The sequence below is a fragment of the Eleginops maclovinus genome, chromosome 2, assembly GCF_036324505.1.
Source record: "Eleginops maclovinus isolate JMC-PN-2008 ecotype Puerto Natales chromosome 2, JC_Emac_rtc_rv5, whole genome shotgun sequence".
NCBI lineage: Eukaryota > Metazoa > Chordata > Actinopteri > Perciformes > Eleginopidae > Eleginops > Eleginops maclovinus.
In genome coordinates this window covers 7,277,875-7,296,048 of record NC_086350.1, presented here as the reverse complement: position 1 = coordinate 7,296,048, position 18,174 = coordinate 7,277,875, and the positions used below count along the sequence as shown (strand labels likewise).

Sequence of the window (18,174 nt, the reverse complement as noted above, 5' to 3'; positions counted from 1 at the left end):
CTCGTTGCTGGTCCGGAGGCTTGATAGAGGTCTTTTCAGAGCTCAGTAGGCTGTGTCCAGGCTCTATCAGAGGGGAAATAACACCCAGCCAAGACATTCCTGAAGCCTAAATGTGACCTTTGTTTCCCAGAGCAGACACAGTGGGGCATATGTTGAGGGGAAACGTATGGCTGGCCGATGTGTCTTCGTGACCGATGTGAGAGGATGGCAGTTTGTACAGTAGGACATACAGGAACAAATGAACGAGGGAATCAGATTTAAGCCTTGAGAGAAGCTATAGCTTGCATTTGGTCAGAGCACATCGTAGTTTAAGCTGTCTGCACAATGTAACTAAAATACAGCCTCACACATACAAGGAACAGTGTTGTTCTACGGAGATGGCTGAATCATTTTTGTAATAGAGACGAAATGGGTGATTGACCAATCACTCATATGGTTGTCCATAGGTTCGTGTCAATATGTGGTGTTGTTGTGTAGACACAAACAGGACATGTGGTGATTTTAGAGCAGCAGATGCAGGACCCGCTGTGACGGTCAGTATTTAGGAATGTGAGGAATGCACTAGGCTGAGATGGAGATAATGTGAAGAAAGAGACAGAGACAGAGAGAGAGAGAGAGAGAGAGAGGGGCCAGGCCAGGCCAGTGATGACCGCAGCCCCATTCGGGAAGGGCAGATTTACGACCACCCAGACCCAGGGGTTGACTTTGGGAGGGAAAACTTAAGGCCCTCTTTACTAACCTTGTCCACCTCTTGCTGACCCCTGCCAACAGGCCGAGGGGGGCCAGAGGGGAAAGTTGGTGAAACAGTGTTTGAAAAGCTTTTTAGATCACTTTATTTATAAAAAACACAAAACAATTCAGCTGTATTTGTACTGAAGTTTAATTCAGTAAGAAATGTAGTAATAGTACATTAGTTCAAATGTGTAGTTGTGAACCCACCGATCAATAGGAAGACCAATATATTTCATTGATCAGGGATATTATAGAGATATGTGCTTCACCTCCCCTTTGACATTAAATAGCAATCTTTGCTTTGATCTCAGACATTATGTGTCTCTACAGAAGTAAAAAACAGTGTATTAATTGTTTGGATAAAAGGTAACTAGCCTTTCTAAAATATTTCGCCATCAGTTTGCAGGCCTCTGAAAGATATTGTATCTTCAACATCTACCACCAACAGAAATATTTTCAGATAATAATAATGTCTAAATTGCACAACCCAGCAGTCTCCCCTGAACTTCACTTTGAATTTCCGCTGCTGGGGTCAGCAACTTTTCATGCCCTTAAAAAAAGGTTTCCAGAATCATATTTCCCCCAGACAAGTCCGTGACTGCAGGCAGTGTGATAAACAACATCAAACTGTGGACCAGCGGGTGATGGTATAATGTTCCTACCAACTCTCCTGCAGCTTTGGCTGGCACAAGTTCACTGTCTGTGCTACTCTCATTGGATATCATGATCTCATCGCAGTGTGACTGTGTCCCCTCTCTGATCTCATGGGTGTGTTGGAGGATATTTTTGATGGGGCCCTTCCCCAGGCACACACACTAGGAGTGGCAGGGCATCTGATACGAGAACCTGAAGCAGAGCCCCTTTGACAGCCCATTAATGAAGCTGTTTACATCGTTTCAATACATACCAGGCTAATTTAAAGCAGGGATACTGTCCTATTGACACAACTGTTTGTCCTTTGCTCTGTTGTGGTGGAATACAGTTTGTTGATATTATTCCTGAGATGGAAAAACCTTTATTGTAGAATATGAACCTTGTTTTGTTTATTCTGTTGGCATTCTCACAGCTTTTACAACTCTCATTTCAACGTCTTTACTGCTTGAACTTGACAACTACCATCGTTTTCAGCCGGATTAAGTGAGACAACAACTTGGGCCCGGGAAAAGGTTACAAATTCATAACAGAGTTCCAAAGTGTCTGGCTATCAAAAGAGAAAAGATAGACTGGTTTTCTGTATTTATGAACGTTTGTAGTCGTCTGTGGAGACATGCTCTCACATCTGTGTCCGCTACTCTGAAAATCCCATTGGATACACAATGTACATTTTACTGTACACACAGGGAAGTTTCCTGAAAATGATTTGCTGGGAACTGGAAGAACTTACCACTGTATCGTGAGGAACACGATAGAGGCAACATAATGTTCATTTCAGGTGAAGTACTGTGAGCAATTTGGCAAAGCTCCCTGTTCGTCTTTTCAAGAGTTTGATTGCGAGTAACCTGGAACACTTTCTTAATCCCTGGGGAATTAAAGAAATATGCATTTAGGGGCTCGAACATTCAGCCGCCAAGTGCACCTCCCGATAAACACTCAACGGTTGAGGAGTTACAGCCCTGAAAGGAAAATAAGATTGAGACAGAATAAATGCTGCGACTCAACTGAAGAGTGTGTGTGTGAGTTTGTGTCTGTCTGTATGCCACTGTGTGTATAAACTGGAGTATAGGGCGTCTTAGAGAGGGGTTAAGTCCACAAAAGCCTCACACAAAGGCAGTTCCCTGTGTGTGTGTGTGTGTGTGTGTGTGTGTGTGTGTGTGTGTGTGTGTGTGTGTGTGTGTGTGTGTGTGTGTGTGTGTGTGTGTGTGTGTGTGTGTGTGTGTGTGTGTGTGTGTGTGTGTGTGTGTGTGTGTGTGTGTGTGTGTGTGTGTGTGTGTGTGTGTGTGTGTGTGTGTGTGTGTGTGTGGGCCCTAGAACTTCACAAGACTCAGTTCAAACTGTATTTCTTCTATTGCTCACCAAACCAGCACTGGCTCATTCTCATAATGTCACTCTGTGTTTAAATGACACGACTCTGATTGATTGATTGATGCTGCCTATGAAAACTTGGCTGACAAAGTCCATTTTTATATAACAAATCAAATGATAAATTAAAGTTTCAATCGATATCAGTTTACTCTATTCAACAAGCATGATCCAATTTGGCTTTGCATGAAATATATATGTATTAAAACATGTCTAAAGGACTAGTGTGGTTGTACTGCAGACATGAGGGCTTTGCTTTCAGGTGCAGAGAGACAATTTGAGTTGAAGTTTCTTTTAGAGGTATCTTAATAGATAATTCCAGTTTATGACAAGTTTATGACTTTTTAACGTGGCTTCCTTGAACTAGAGAAGGATTTTCCAAATAACATGCATGCAATTGCTGTAAGCTGACAGTATTTTTTGTTGACTTTGAATCCACTCCCAAACCAAATCAAAAGGTTGTAATAAGCTGGACTCGTCCATTAAGATACCTCTAAATATCCCCTGTTGATTTTCTAATCTTACTAATAGATTTAAATAGGGTGTACCATGGTTTAAAGAGCAGATTTCTGGCTGATAGATTTCCCCCCTGCTGAGAATATCAATTGGCAACTTTAAATGCTATCAAGAAGCATTACATGGAAATTGTTTGAGCAAACTGCGGTTCATATGAGCACTGGTAAGAAGCATCTGATCATTTTTATTGCCTGACAAAAGTCCTGAACAGGGTTCAGCCAAGTTTCAGGTTTCCACTTTTCACCGTACGGGGTCGCTTGATTGGTCAGTTTATGAAGTGTTGTGAGGTCGGACCCAAGCGTCACTATGTAAGGGAAAATGTGACGGGTTTGAACCAGGTTGTGTGTCATGACTGATCTCTGTGTTAATTCACATAGAGATGTTGTGCCAAGGGAAAAATCACCGTGTTTAAGAGGTGGTGTAAAGTCAAGCCATACTCTTGTATGACTGTGTGGGTGTTTGGTGCAGGAGAAATCTCCTTTGAGTGATCCCATGTATGCATGTTTAGCTGTGTCCTCCCTTTTTATTAGTATCTGCTTGTAAACATGCTGTACTCCATAAAACTAATGATTTTTTTCATTTTAATTATATAAATGCAACATTATATACAAGTTTCATGTTATCTTCTGTCTACCTAATGTCCAAACTATTGTATTGCCTACAACAATTTCTCAAACACAATGTGACCTAATTATTTTCCAACCAAGACTCAAACTCAAAGATATTTAATTGATCATTATGTTAAATAATGTAAGAACGAATACTGACATTGCTGAAGCTGCAATTAGCAAATGTAGCTGTTGTTTTTTTTTCCAATAAATGACTGAACAACATTTAAAACTTTTTTTATCATCTGTCAATGAACTAATCATTTAATTGACTTAAGGTTTCAGAACTATCTGAGTGTAAAAATACTGTCCATAATATAGTACATGGACCTCATGGCAGTATTACAGAGACCCACCACTCTACATCCTGTTTGTCTGTTCCTTACAATCTTAGGTATTAAATTAGAGCTTTACTTTTTGGGGGAAAGAGCCCTCTTGACCGTTGGCCTCCGCTGTAACCGGAGACTCTGGATAGGGGGTGGGGAACGAGCACAAGATTTACTGCGTGCGTAAAGGCATATTCCATAAACATTGACACACACACCAGCTGTCTTAGCAGACTGGGCCCCCTTTGGTCAGTGGCCTGTGCCGTGTCTGTCCCGCGTTCAGTCCCAGGATCGCGTGGCTGCAGCCTTCACCTGCTCGGTCAGTGTGACCCGTCTGTCAGCAGCCGCCGAGCACAGACACACACTCAGTGTACAGATACGTTCAGTACACTCAGAGGGTCAGGGTGATGCAAGCTCTGACTCAGACAGATGTATACACTTAAGGATATACTTACAGCTTTCAGTGTTGACAATAGTGACAGTCTTGAATCTTGCTGTAGGCACGTGTGCATATCATCTGTACGTGCATGCATGCAAACTCTTCAAAATATGTGCATATACAGACGGAGAACAAACATTTCTTTGAGCAGTTTATTTAACCTAATATACTTCAATGACCGCAGTGTATTTGCATACATATGTGGACAGAAATATACAGAGTGTGTGTGGTATATTTCTTAATTCCCACCGTAATCATGCAGAGCAGGCTCAATGTGATGAGTTAATATTTAGTTTCGGTAAACATTTGAATCCCTCCACACGTGCTCCTTAGTAGCCCCCGACTCTCAGTTCAAGTTTAACCACGAGAATGTGTAGGCAGTTATGGAGTTGTAATGTTGGAAAGTGCAAATATGAAAGCCCAAGATGACAAGATAAAAGTCCAGAATATATCAGATCAGATTAACAGCACAGCAGGAAACTGTGCAAATTTGGCAATTAACACACTATTGTATACCAACATCTAGTATAACATAAGGATAACATATTAACCCAGTTTCTCTTGTCTACAGTATTTTATTCCTGCTCCTAATTAAAAAAAATAAGGAGCAAATGGTCTTCCCCCTTCAATTGATCACTGATGCTAACATGCTGTGGTTTTCCGGTCCCTTACAGGACGAAACGAGCTGATTGCACGGTACATTAAACTTCGCACGGGGAAGACGCGGACCAGGAAGCAGGTAAGTTCTCTGCAAATGCCATTTAAAGCAGCCTCTATTTTTGAACCCCTCTCTTGCTGCTGAGTGATGCCCCAATATCCTGGGCACCCCCACCCCCGACTTCTCACTCACATGGAGGGCTAGAGATGACGATTGATTTAAGGCCAGGATCCAATGCACAGATGCTATAGGATCATGTGTCGGTGTTGTTTCTTCACCACCTCGTGGATCTGTGCTTGTTAGAGGGGAAAAGAAGCTGGGGAATACAGGGATCAGGGTGGGAGACTGAGGCGGGTCGGGCCAGGGATTTGGAACTCTATCCCCACTACGGTATCTGATACGGAAGGACTGATGTAGGGCCAGTGATGGATGTGGAGAGAAAGGTTTCCTGCTAAGTCATCTGGCAGACAGTGTGTGGGAATGAGAAGAGATGAGTGGAGATGAGAGGAGGAAGGGGGGCTGTGAGGGATCAGAGATGGATGATGAGACAGGTTGGAGGGATAGAGGGACACCTGCTGGCCCAACAGCAGTAATCTGATGCACAGATGTATGCCAGTGGAGGAAATGTATGAAAACACACAAGGTAATATACTTATATTTTCATAAATACAGAGTTTAACTCTGTGTCTCTGTCTTAAGGTATCTAGTCACATTCAGGTTCTAGCCCGGCGAAAGGCCAGGGAGATCCAGGTGAAGCTGAAGGTACGCTACGTGAGTCAACCTCTTTTTGTTCTTTTACAGTCACTAAATGTTTTGATGTTGTTCCATTTTAATGCACAAAACAAACAAAGGATATGTGGATTTAATCAAAACAACAATTGCAAACCATAACTTGTCGAATCCTACTGCACAGATTTCCCCTTGCTCCCTGCCAGAAAAAGAAAATGCTAAGGGTGTGATTAGTGTGTTCCATTTTGTCTATTTTATTCTGATCAAGTTAAACAGCAGCAGATGGAACGAGGGTGAAACCATTATTACCCCTATATTGTTCCCCCCATAATGAAGTTTCATGTTTTGTTAAAGGTATTTCCACATCCTGTTCTGCCATGTACTCCCACAGAGGCACAAACGATGGGATATTTTTAATTGCACACTCTAAATTGATGCTAGGTCTAAGTGGGATGCTGACACATTTCAATGAAATGTGAACGTATTTCAGGAAGCCTTAGGCTTAGTGTGCAGGATTATGAACACGTTGAACAAAACACAATTGTCAGGCTGCAAATGAATCCCTGCATTATTCCCTCCAGGTATTACATTTGATAAGTACCTCAATAAAAGTTTTCCCGGTACGCTGAGAGCTTACACATCCCTCTCCCCCCAGTACTTTCTCCGTTTACATTTCCTATCCACCCGCATACTTGCAGCCGCAGCAGGCAACAGGACTCTCCCTCACCTTGGACCGCGGCCACCAGGGTTCAGCTGGCAGCCCCAGCACCGGTCACAGGGTTGGCCTCTGTGACGGGCCTTTTAAATTTGTCTTTGCTGTAACTGAGCTCCCTGCCACATGGACCCCCCCATATTTCAGCTATGCCCTTGTGTTAGCCAATTCTGGGAAGAAGAATGCGACGTGTGGCCTTGCCCATTAGGGCTGGGCGGCAAGTGCTTGTAGTCCTGTGTGGTTTGGAAACTGCTGAAGGAGTGGATTCAAAAACAAGAGGCGTATCGCTTTACAGTAAAGCACAGGAAACACAATTTTGTCGCTCACTATTTTAAACTTAATGGCATTAAGCGATTTTGATACAATAATTAGCATATTAACACATGACCCGGTTCCTGCCTTGTCTGCCAGTTTGACCTCCAACAGAAGCTAGTTGTCATCACAGGCTTGCCCCTGCCAAAGCAATAAACTTAACTCTTGACCAAAAGGCCGCAGGCTGTAATATCACCTTCTCTTCAGCTCTCTTCTTGGCGCTTATTCACTAATGATGCAAGCTGGCCTCGGCTCCCTTCATTTCCCTTTATAGAGCTCTGCTAGTGTTACCAGTAAAAGTAGGGGCGCTTAAATGGAGTCTGAGTGCTCTCCCTTTGAGTAACTGTCTGTTTGTCTGGCTCTCTGTCCTCTCCATAGGACCAGGTTGCCAAAGACAAGGCCCTGCAGAGTATGGCCACCATGTCCTCAGCCCAGATCATCTCACCTGCGGCTTTCCAGAACAAGATGGCTCTCCAGGGCCTGTCAAGGCCCGCTTATCCCACTAGCGGTGGGGTGAGTCCCTGGTCATTGTCCCCTACATCATCTTAATTACATTAACCTGAAAGGCTGAGCAGCAGCCACATTTATAGAGAACATACCTTTTCCTTTAATAAGGAAAACATCTCAGCTCTGTTCTTCTGTTTTTGAAAAGCACAAATGAACACAACCCAATGTATGTGTAATAATGAGTGTAAAGGTGGAACTGTGTAATAGTTTGTACTTCCTTTGCTTCCCAGTTTTGGCACGGGGGGCTTTCAGGACAGCCAGGAGGACACGAAGAGTGAGTATAATTGGTTTCCTCCCTCTCTTTAGAGCTACAGTATCCAGCAGTCATTTGTAATATGTTCTGCTTAAAAAATCCGAGCAATTTTAGAAAGGGTATGAATCTGAGAATGAATTAAAACAAATCACCGTAATTATAAAGAAAACTCTTCAGCTGTCTGACATTCAGCATACCACTTTGCCCCCTGAGTCTATGGAGGTCAGGCGGTCCAATTAGTATGTGAGGTGGGGTCATAAGGCCGAGGCGGTGCATAACATGCCTCTCCCTTTTGTCTGTCTCGTCTCTGCAGCATTAAGCCCTTCTCCCAGCAGAGTTACGCCATGCAAGCGTCCGGCCCGACCCCTATAACAGGTGGGTGCTCTTTCTCCACCCTGCTGTGTTGACAGAGGGCTGTCATGCCGGCAAAGTGATGAGAACACCCGGATCATAATGAAGAGCTTGGACAAAGTGCAGAGAAATTGCTGCAATATCGACACATTTTCTTTGTAAGTTTTCAAATTGTTGCACATTTTAAGCACTCACTGCACTCTCGGTTGCAGGTTATGAAAGCACAGCAGGGCTGTCAATGTCTCCTGGTGCCCCCCCTTGGCAGGGTAGAAGTATTGCCAGCTCCAAGCTGCGGATGCTGGAGTTCTCCGCCTTCCTGGAGCAACCTCAGGACCCGGAAAATGTAAGTAGACTAGACAGGATGGGTGTGATCAGAAAAACGGCACCAAAACATTTTCTGTTAATATTATTTAGGTAGTAGATGTCCCTTACTCAGCATCTCAAAGATCACAGGATCGTTTTTACACATTAAATATATACAAACAAGCACAGCGCATAGTCATGAATGGTCCTGGAGAAAAAGGCCGGAACCCTTGAGACAGCTGATGGGATTTTGCAATACATGTGATTCAATGGAACAGCAGGCCCAATGCGATGTCATGGAGTGCAACTGAGCAAACTGGACATTTGTCAATTTTGGCACTGTTCATCTCCTGTTATGCACTTTTGTCTTTGCAGTTCAACAAGCACCTGTTTGTGCACATTGGTCAATCCAACCCGAGCTACAGCGACGCCTATCTGGAGTCCGTGGACATCAGACAGATCTACGACAAATTCCCAGAGAAGAAAGGGGGCCTGAAAGAGTTGTTTGACAAAGGGCCACCCAACGCTTTCTTTCTCGTCAAGTTCTGGGTAAAAAAATTACCATTTTATTTTAAATATAAAATCTTGGAGAAGATCCTGTTCAAATAAATCTAATGCTCTCGGATTAATTCCATCCAGTTCCTCTAAATTAAATGTAAAAATGCGTTATATGTTTGTTTCGGTCGAATACTCTGTGTGTGGTATGTTTCATGCATCACTAGAGCATATAATCCTCCCCAAGCCCTGAAGGTGAAGTGAGAGTACAGTGAATACTCTTGTTAATGTTTTGTAGCACCTGTTGGCTGTTAATGGTCTAGCGGTGTTAACTGTGTTGAGATAGCTGAAGCATCGGAGTTAAAGGAACTTAAGTGCGATTTAAAGGCAGAATGAATGGAAAGTCATTGCTCCCATGACCTGTTTGGGGGTTTATATGGATGCATGCATTAAGCGTGGGTGTATGTGTATAGGACTGTGGTGTATGTGTATATGACTGTGGTGTGTATGTGTGTGATTGTGTGTGACAGCAGCCTTGGGGAGAGTGGCAGGCCTGATCTTTCACCAGGGGAAATGTGAGACCAGGCACCTGTCTCTGCACTTAGACTGAGTCCAACCCTCACCCCCACCCCCCATATTCATATTTATAGATAATCCCCCCCCCCAAAACACACACAGACAAACACCACACCCCCCACCTCCTCAGCTCACCATTACACACTGAGAGCAATGAGAGTTTAAAGCATGATGATAAAATCAACTTAGTTTGAAGGCTAAGGGAAAAAAGACTGATGGAGGAGAGTGCGATATCGTTGAAACCTGCTGAAATGTGCAAACAGCGTGAAAATGGGTATAAAAAATGATCAGAGCGACTGAAGAAAGGTGTGACTTGACACTTATTTTATGCACCTCAGCTGATCCGACCAGCTTGCATTACCTCAGGACAAGACCTTTGGTATTTGTTTCATGCACATGTATAACAGGTTTCAAAACCGTCCTCTTTACCTCAGGTACAAAGGAAGAGAGCGGTCTGACAAAGTCATGAGATGTTGTCCTCAGTAAGGCATCATGTCTCTCAGCTCTCTGTCTACTATTACCTCTCCTATACTGGTGGACCTGCAGAGCTGTTTTAGTAGCAACCTATTCATTAGCCACAGAGCTGTTGTGCATACCAGGTAACCCAAACAAATCCAACCCAAGGGATGAGCTGCTGGCAACAGAGAAATTCACAGTGGAACAATGGCAGTCCTGCTCTTGTGTTCAGGGATCAGATCAGCATGCCCCTGCCACAACAAGGTCCAAATCTGACTCACAATATTACGGAGCTGTCTCCTCTTTTCCCATCGGGGATAAGTTAAGAATTAAAGTCAGCCACTATGTTTTGCATGCCTGAAATATATTTAACTCTCATTCAGCAACCATAGTTTCTCTGCAACTGTCAGGAGTAGGGCTAGAGTATTGGTGATAATCTGGTGATATGACATGTCAGCATGTTTAGGCCATAGAATGAAGAACAGAATCAGAATACCTTTATTCGTCCCACAGAGGGGGACATTTTCCTTTGTATAGCAGAAAGAGCCAAAGACAGCTTAATATTACCCAAGATACAAAAATATATACAAGAATCACACAATTTACAAAATACACAGACCTCAGAAACCATTCTGAGGTATAGCAGGCAGGTATATTGCAGCAACCATTGTATGTTTTCTGCACAGATCTGCATTTCCATTTTTTACAGTCCCTGTAACAAACAACCTGAACACAATTTAATTTTTTTGCTCAAGCAACAACATTTACGTATATCAGTAAAAGATTGTGTTTCAAAGCTAATGGTTCAGAGATCAATACGGTCACAAAACAAGATTTTGCGATGTGTGTATGGATACTATCATGCATACTATATTCAAAAATTAAACTACAGTGATTTTGTCTGGCGATGCTGATGGTGCAAGCCCAACATGGTTGCCATCATCCTCTGATCCACTTTGTCAAAAATGTGTTGCATTGAGGCCCCTGGTGATTTCCAAAGCAGATATATTAGCTTACATAGCTTTAACCGCACTAGCTCAGAGTGCCAAAGACCGTAAATGTCAAGTTCAAAGTGCCGCCGGTGCTTTGCAATCTCGTGCCACCAGATGGCTTTGTATGTATGACATTACCCATCTCGCATGTTTGACTGTCACATTATTTATTGTGGAGAGATAAAAGACATTGGTGAGTGACACCATTTTGGAAGTAGTCTTCTCCAGTCCTTGGAAAGAGCAGCTGGTCCAGCCATGGAATTTGATTCAGGGGTTGAGGGGAAGGAGGGGATGAGAAGCCCTCTGTATATCAAAAAAAGGGAAGCAAGACAGCAATACACTGCAAGAGATAGAAATAGGGACACAGACAGTGTGAAGAAGAGATGGGGATTGCAGGAGGAACAGCAGGTGCTATGTAAGCAACAAGTCATTCATAAATGAAATATCTCTCTTCATTCACGTCAAAGCCCAGTTGACAGTTATGACACATGCAACTCCCTGCTAGAGGAAAACAAGCTCATAACACTGCTCCCTCTCAGTCTGTTCATCTTATCGTACCCCAAGGGGGTCCTCCAATTCTCAAGGCATCCATGACAATACACAGAAATGCTTAAAAGAAAAAACAGCTGGGCATTTCAACGCCCTTCCTGGAAAAATAAACTGGCAAAAAGCTCCAGGCAATGAGAATAAGCAAAATGAAATCCTCAACACATCTGAAAACACGATAACTTTATTTACACCATCGTAAAAGACGAGAAGAGCCTATTTGGTGTGGCCGCAGTGGGACAACCACATGGCAGGTCATGACTTGGGGGTGTTCTGAGGTGCAGGTTGGCATGGTGACGGTGACAGGCGGCTGGCCCACCTCCAAAGCTATGGCGATCTAGATTGAATTTCCAGCAAACCCCTCTGTCGTCGCTGGCTGCCCTGCACCGCTCCACACCTTCCTCCCCACCCTCTCAGCGCCCGTGGCCCTGTCCTAACGGATTGTCTCACGCCTTTGAAGTGCCGAGGGAATCCGATTTGAGCTGGCTCTGTTAAATTGTTACACAGCTAGCCTGCCCACCGTGATCTAATCAGCCAATTGCATGCTGCTGATTGTAATTGGATGAATTCCCTCGCAGGCTGTTAGGGAAGCAGGGAATGGCGGTTCGGGGAGGGTCACTAGGCCCCAGGGATGAAGACAAATAGAGGAATTACATGAGCCAGGGATGAAGATGAACAGGGTGATGAAGGGATGAAAGGAGGCTGAGCGGTGTCTCAATGGCCCATTAGAAAACAGAGCCCGACAGGGGAAAAGGTAAAACAGCCCAGCTGTCAAATGGAGGAGACGACACCTCAGTCTGATCCAAAATCTGATTATACTCTCCTCAACTCAAACTTCAACTAGTTGGAGGATCAGATGGGTGAATCTGTATCCACATGAGGACTGCACTGCCTTCCAAAATGTATACACACACACACACACACACACACACACACACACACACACACACACACACACACACACACACACACACACACACACACACACACACACACACACGGATACACTTCTTGGGAATCTTGAGTCTGGATTTGATGGTGTTATACTGGGTCAACAAGGATCTGGCCAGTGAATGCCTCTTGGCTTTACAGTGAATCATTCTCAGGCTTTGTTGAGCTGTAACACTCCGGTTGATGCTTCTTAGTCACGCTGACGACCATGTTCTTTTTAATCCATCGCTGCGAGCGGAAAAGTAGACCCTGATATTTTGATAATTATGGATGCAGTGCTGTATGTCCTTGAGGTTTAAGACACTTAGTGTAGAGCAGGTTGGTGCAATCAAAGTTTCTTTTGGGTCAGATTGACAAATGAATTATTATTAGATGATCCTGACATTTAACCTGTGTGTTTTCTTTCCTGTAGGCGGACCTTAGTATAAACCTGCAAGATGACAGCAGCTTCTTCTATGGCGTTTCCAGTCAGTACGAAAGCTCTGAGAACATGATCATCACCTCATCCACCAAAGTCTGCTCCTTTGGCAAGCAGGTGGTGGAGAAAGTTGAGGTAAGATGAGGATAATGCAGGCTTTTAGGACTCCAAACTAGAGAATACAACCAGAATAAACTTTGCATTTATTATGAAATGTTTCCCATTTAAACTTGCTTAGTTTGTCGCCTACTAGCTGAATGGATTGGCCTTGCTGGAGGTCTGCGCTTTAGTTACTTTTATTACATTTTAGTTTCTGGTGTCAGTAGGATTAAGCTATCATAAATCCAGAAATTAAAACCCATCTTTTATTGGATTGTCTATTTGACTGTGGAAGATGTCCAGTCGTGTCAGTTGCCTATAAATGCTGTGAATAACATTCATGTCAGTTTCAAATGTTCCTTTCTTTTCAATTCAGATTTTGTTTGCTTCAGGTTTAGCAGAAAATGCTATGTTTTGTGATGGTAAAGATCAGTGATTGCTCAATGATATTTCAACATTAGGGGGTCATGACCATGTCAAAAACCACTATTATCACCCAGAGGAGTGAAGAACTGCTAATGGTGGAGATGGATTCCAGTCAATTACCACTGATTTGTTGTCAGGAAACTGACATGCTGAACAAATATCCCCAGTATGACTAACTGTTATGCTTCCCGTTAAATGGACACATAGTAGCCCTCCCCCACCTGCTGCTGAGGCACCGTTTAATAAAGACATACACATCCCTAGGTAAAGCCATCAGTAGACCACATAATGGTATTTAATGGCTTCATCATTTGATTACTGTTGTCACAAGAAATATGTTTATTGTCATATGTGGCATGCCAACTGCTGCATTAGGTATATTATATTACACATATTACAGCTCAGACGTTCACATTCAATGCATCCAATTGAGTTTCGGTGGAAAATGTATCCCTATTGTTTAACAATAGATTTCACATCTTATCCTTTAATGTATTTTAAATCTTTTTAAAACATGGTATATATTCTCAATTATTGGACTGTATGCTTTTATTGCGTGTTGTATCTGTTTTCCGTAGACGGAGTATGCACGTTTTGAGAATGGGCGCTACGTGTATCGAATCCACCGTTCCCCATTATGTGAATACATGATCAACTTCATCCATAAGCTCAAACACCTGCCGGAGAAATACATGATGAACAGCGTACTGGAAAACTTCACTATCCTGCAGGTACCTATAGCAATCAGGGATATACTGTATGTGTGTGTATAGGGGATGTGGATTTACTTTCTAAAATAGTATGTTGTTGTTGTGCTGAGATGTAAACTAGAATATCTAAGTCTCGTAAAGAAAAGCAAATAAAAGTATTTCCCATAATGTTACTATTGCTTAAGAAACCTTCTTGTAATACACCAGTAATGTCAGCCGTTTAACAACATCTATTGTTAGCAGACAGAATTGCCGACTGAGAAAATTAAGCTTTTTGAGTTTGTGTCAAGAGGCATAAACAGCTTCTCTTCACGTAAAAGGAATTTAGACACATGACATTGTCTGCGACACATTCATGCATTGAAACCCTCATTGTCCTTCTTCATTCATGTTGGTCAATTCATACCATTCTGAGGTGATAAAGCACACAGGGCTGCTGGTGTTCAATACCTGTAGGTTCTTTCAATTTCAGAGTGTTTTTTGCAGGCATCACACTGTCATAAAGGGTTTCAAATGGGAAAACTGTTTCTCTCTCTAAATAAATATGGTTGTGTTCCGATATTTTCTATGGGTAACCTTGACAGACTATTAGCAGCTGGTATGCCTTTTCACTACCTATGAACAGCATTGATAATGGTTTCTTGCTGAGTTGAAACATATTTTTCCATTTTACTGTACGTCAAACTTTTCTGAATGCACTGGTGTGCTCCTCAGAGTGGATGCAAGGAGAGAAGTGAATGGAGTAGAGTGTATCACCATAGTAACAAAGTGGTCCTCAACGCTACTGTTCAAAGACATTGGTGTCCTGTCCATTGGCAGCTGCATTCCTGCTGACTAAGACACAATGGCCATATTGAGCCCACACAGATGACTACATGGCAGCATGTCATTAAGTTACTCAATGGGCTGATTTAGCTCATATTAACCATGAACTGCCCCCAAACAGAAGCTGCTCACACAGGCTCAGACATGCACATACATATAAAGATAACAAATGGGTGCACTTTAGATTCCACATGGCAAGCACAGTGGATCGATATGCCTCATGTGTTCAATGATACACATGCTGAATTGATGAAGTTGTGTTCTTTCTTTCTCTGCCACTCATTTCCCTGCTTTTGGCAGATAAAAAATGATTGACTTCCATGAGAACGACATTTTGACCAGAGAGATCATTTATTATTCCTCATAAGTTAGTGTTATATGATTTAGAACATTTCTTTCAAAATGATCAGTACTTGTTTGTTGTTGGTTTGTAATCATTTTCAATATCATAAAGCCCAGCATAGTCATGCACAGGCATATATGTGAATACTTTGTAAACGTGTAATGATGCAGTTTAAGGATTATGCTGTATCAGGTCAATATATTTGTGGAGCTGCTATTAAAGTAAGCATCTGAATCTGAGGAGCAAGGGAACTAAACCATATGCTGCTGTCAGATTTGAATACAATTCCTTTTTTTTTGTTGCTTTAACGTAATTTATATTTGAATACAATGCAATAATGAAATCACTATGATTAAATCGAACATACCCACGTCCATTTCCTTTATAATGGAGGTCAATTCTTGACAAGGACTGCAGGAAGGCAGTGGATAAATAATGTGTTTTTAGAATTTAGAATGAATTTGAAACCTTGTTTTGATATATTCAAAAGAGCAATTTATGGATTGTGTATGATTGCAATCCTTTAAACCTTTATCTAAATATGAACAAACTTCACTGCAAACTATGAGTGAAGTAAATTAAACATTACTAGTAAAAAGAGTGCTAACCCAGGTTACCACAGTTTGACTGAGCAGGATCTTCTGTGTCTTTTGTCCACAGGTGGTGAGTAACAGGGACACACTGGAAACCCTCCTGTGCATAGCCTACGTCTTCGAGGTGTCCACCAGTGAGCACGGCGCACAGCATCATATTTACAGGCTAGTCAAAGACTGACATTCACCCAGTTGGGACTTACCTTCTCTAGACCCATTGTAGCACCTCAGTGAGCAGCAGCACTAAATCAATATCGGATACTTCCTCCGTAAGCTTAAAGCTGAAACCATACAACTCAGTCAGAAGCCCAGAGAAACACTGGCTTTGTCAGCATGCCCGGGAACTATATTACTGCTGAGGAAGAGATGGATTTGGGATTGTGGAAGCTGAAACGACCTTAATGTGAAAAGTGACGAGGAATAAAGAAGAGGACCATGATACACTGTGGTCTCTAAACCAAAGGAGCCAACAAGACCTGAATGAGAAAGTTTCCATTGGTGGTGTTTTTTCCATCTCATTTTACTAGTGCTTGTTTTTGATTTTAGATTATTTTACATGCATGCATGTGCAGGGGATGTTTGCTACAGAGCGGTTTGGCTGCCTCAGTGTGCCACCTAGTGACATAAATATAAATTAATGGGATAAAAAGAATACAAGTAGACTGACAGAATCCCTCCTTTGCACATACATGAAATATCACTGTTTTTTGTGCCAATCGTTTGTGTTATTTGATTAATTATGTACAGTGCCACATCCATCTCATCTAATCAGATTTATGAAGATAGAGGCTAAAATGATTTTAAAAAGAGCTATTCTATTCACTTTGTTTGATGTTTAATGTTAAATGTTTGTAGTATTGTCTTACTGTTTTTGATTGAAAATGATCTGACTGCAAAAGGCACATAACACCGCTAACTTGAACCAGATTCAGATCTGTAACCTGATTACAGAGGTTGACTGTAACCTGCCCTGAAGTGTCGGATGAATATACAAGTGTTTCTTACAAAATGCCTCTGTCGCTGAGTTTTTTATGCAGTATGCTGTGTGTTGGGGAGAGGACAAATGTGAATTTATTCAATACACATACTACATCTAGTTGATTTTACAGTATGCTTTTGATAGGCACTATTGTCCCACAATGCATTGCACAAAGTTAGGCTAATGGATGAGCTGCTCACCGCTGCAAAACATTAAACCTAATTTCAGAAGGTGTTGCTGCTCCATGAACATCAACACCAAAAGGTAAGACTAGAGCTGCAACTTAGAATTATATATATATATTGATATATTGAAGTAACCAATGTATCAAGTTCCCAGAGCCCAAGTTGATATCTTCAGGTAGCTTGGTTTGTCTTCACTTTCTGAAACCTAGATATTCCATTTACAAAAATGACATTATTGTTGTTTTTATGATGTAAAAGATTTGAGTAGCAGGAGCTAGAAAAGTATTGTAGTTTATCAAGCAAATATGTTAGAGATAAAATAAGTTAATCTACTGAATATCTTCATATTTGCATTTCACCACTATTTATCTGAAACGTTGACATAATGCTTTTACTTTTGTGTAGTTTAATATGCACTTTGGTTCAAAATTGCATTTTTAATAGATACCCAATTTGCACATTTTAAGTGCATTCTAAAGTTGGTAAAGTCCATTAATATTTGGGATAAAACTAATATTAGAATAAGTATAGTAAATTATAAATTGGTAGTGTAAAATGAAGACCCCTTATACTTTATTGCAGGAGAACACTGCCACCTGGTGGTGTTGAGACATCATTTTTTGTGTGTTTTTGTAGTAATGCTGATTATTAAATGCAGTCATGTCTGTTTGAGGATAAATACATTTAGTTTTTTATTTCAAGTTATTTTTACATAGTTGTTTCCCTCAAAAGTGCAGCCTATAGGCCCTGAATTCCATAAGCTATATCCAAAAAAGTGTCCTCTTTGAGCCCATAATCCCATATTCAGAGGTGGACACAATAACAGAAACCCTTACCTGCGTTCCAATTTAGCAATACTGCGAACTATTGCTTTAAAAAATGCTGCAGAAATTAGACAACATATATTATTAACTCCTCTGAGCTGAGCGTTATTTTTCTTTTTTCTAATCTTAGAAAGTGTACAGTCGTTTTGACTTTTTTTTTTATAATGTCATTAAATAAGAAATTAACTTTGCACCTCAGTAAAGCCAAACTGGACAAGAAGTCCTTTGCGATGTCATTTTGAACATCTTAACGAGCTCCATCTGGGACATATTTACTAAAGTATCCGGCTA

At 41.7% G+C, this 18,174-nt stretch overlaps 1 protein-coding gene across 3 annotated transcripts in view; it reads left to right on the top strand.

The window, feature by feature from the left end:
• Nucleotides 1-16,904, top strand: part of LOC134859772 (transcriptional enhancer factor TEF-3-like) — a 31,226-nt gene extending 14,322 nt beyond the window's left edge. For 2 of the 3 annotated variants that reach the window (XM_063876466.1, XM_063876484.1), the window contains exons 3-12: nt 5,315-5,379; nt 5,998-6,069; nt 7,430-7,564; nt 7,789-7,832; nt 8,125-8,186; nt 8,375-8,505; nt 8,841-9,014; nt 12,894-13,034; nt 14,003-14,155; nt 15,963-16,904. In XM_063876466.1, the coding sequence (XP_063732536.1) occupies nt 5,315-5,379; nt 5,998-6,069; nt 7,430-7,564; nt 7,789-7,832; nt 8,125-8,186; nt 8,375-8,505; nt 8,841-9,014; nt 12,894-13,034; nt 14,003-14,155; nt 15,963-16,076 (1,091 nt within the window). In that variant the 3' untranslated portion in view covers nt 16,077-16,904. The remainder of the gene's footprint in view (nt 1-5,314; nt 5,380-5,997; nt 6,070-7,429; nt 7,565-7,788; nt 7,833-8,124; nt 8,187-8,374; nt 8,506-8,840; nt 9,015-12,893; nt 13,035-14,002; nt 14,156-15,962) is intronic. The other variant, XM_063876475.1, reaches the window with a different exon arrangement.
• The last annotated feature ends 1,270 nt before the right edge of the window (nt 16,905-18,174 follow it).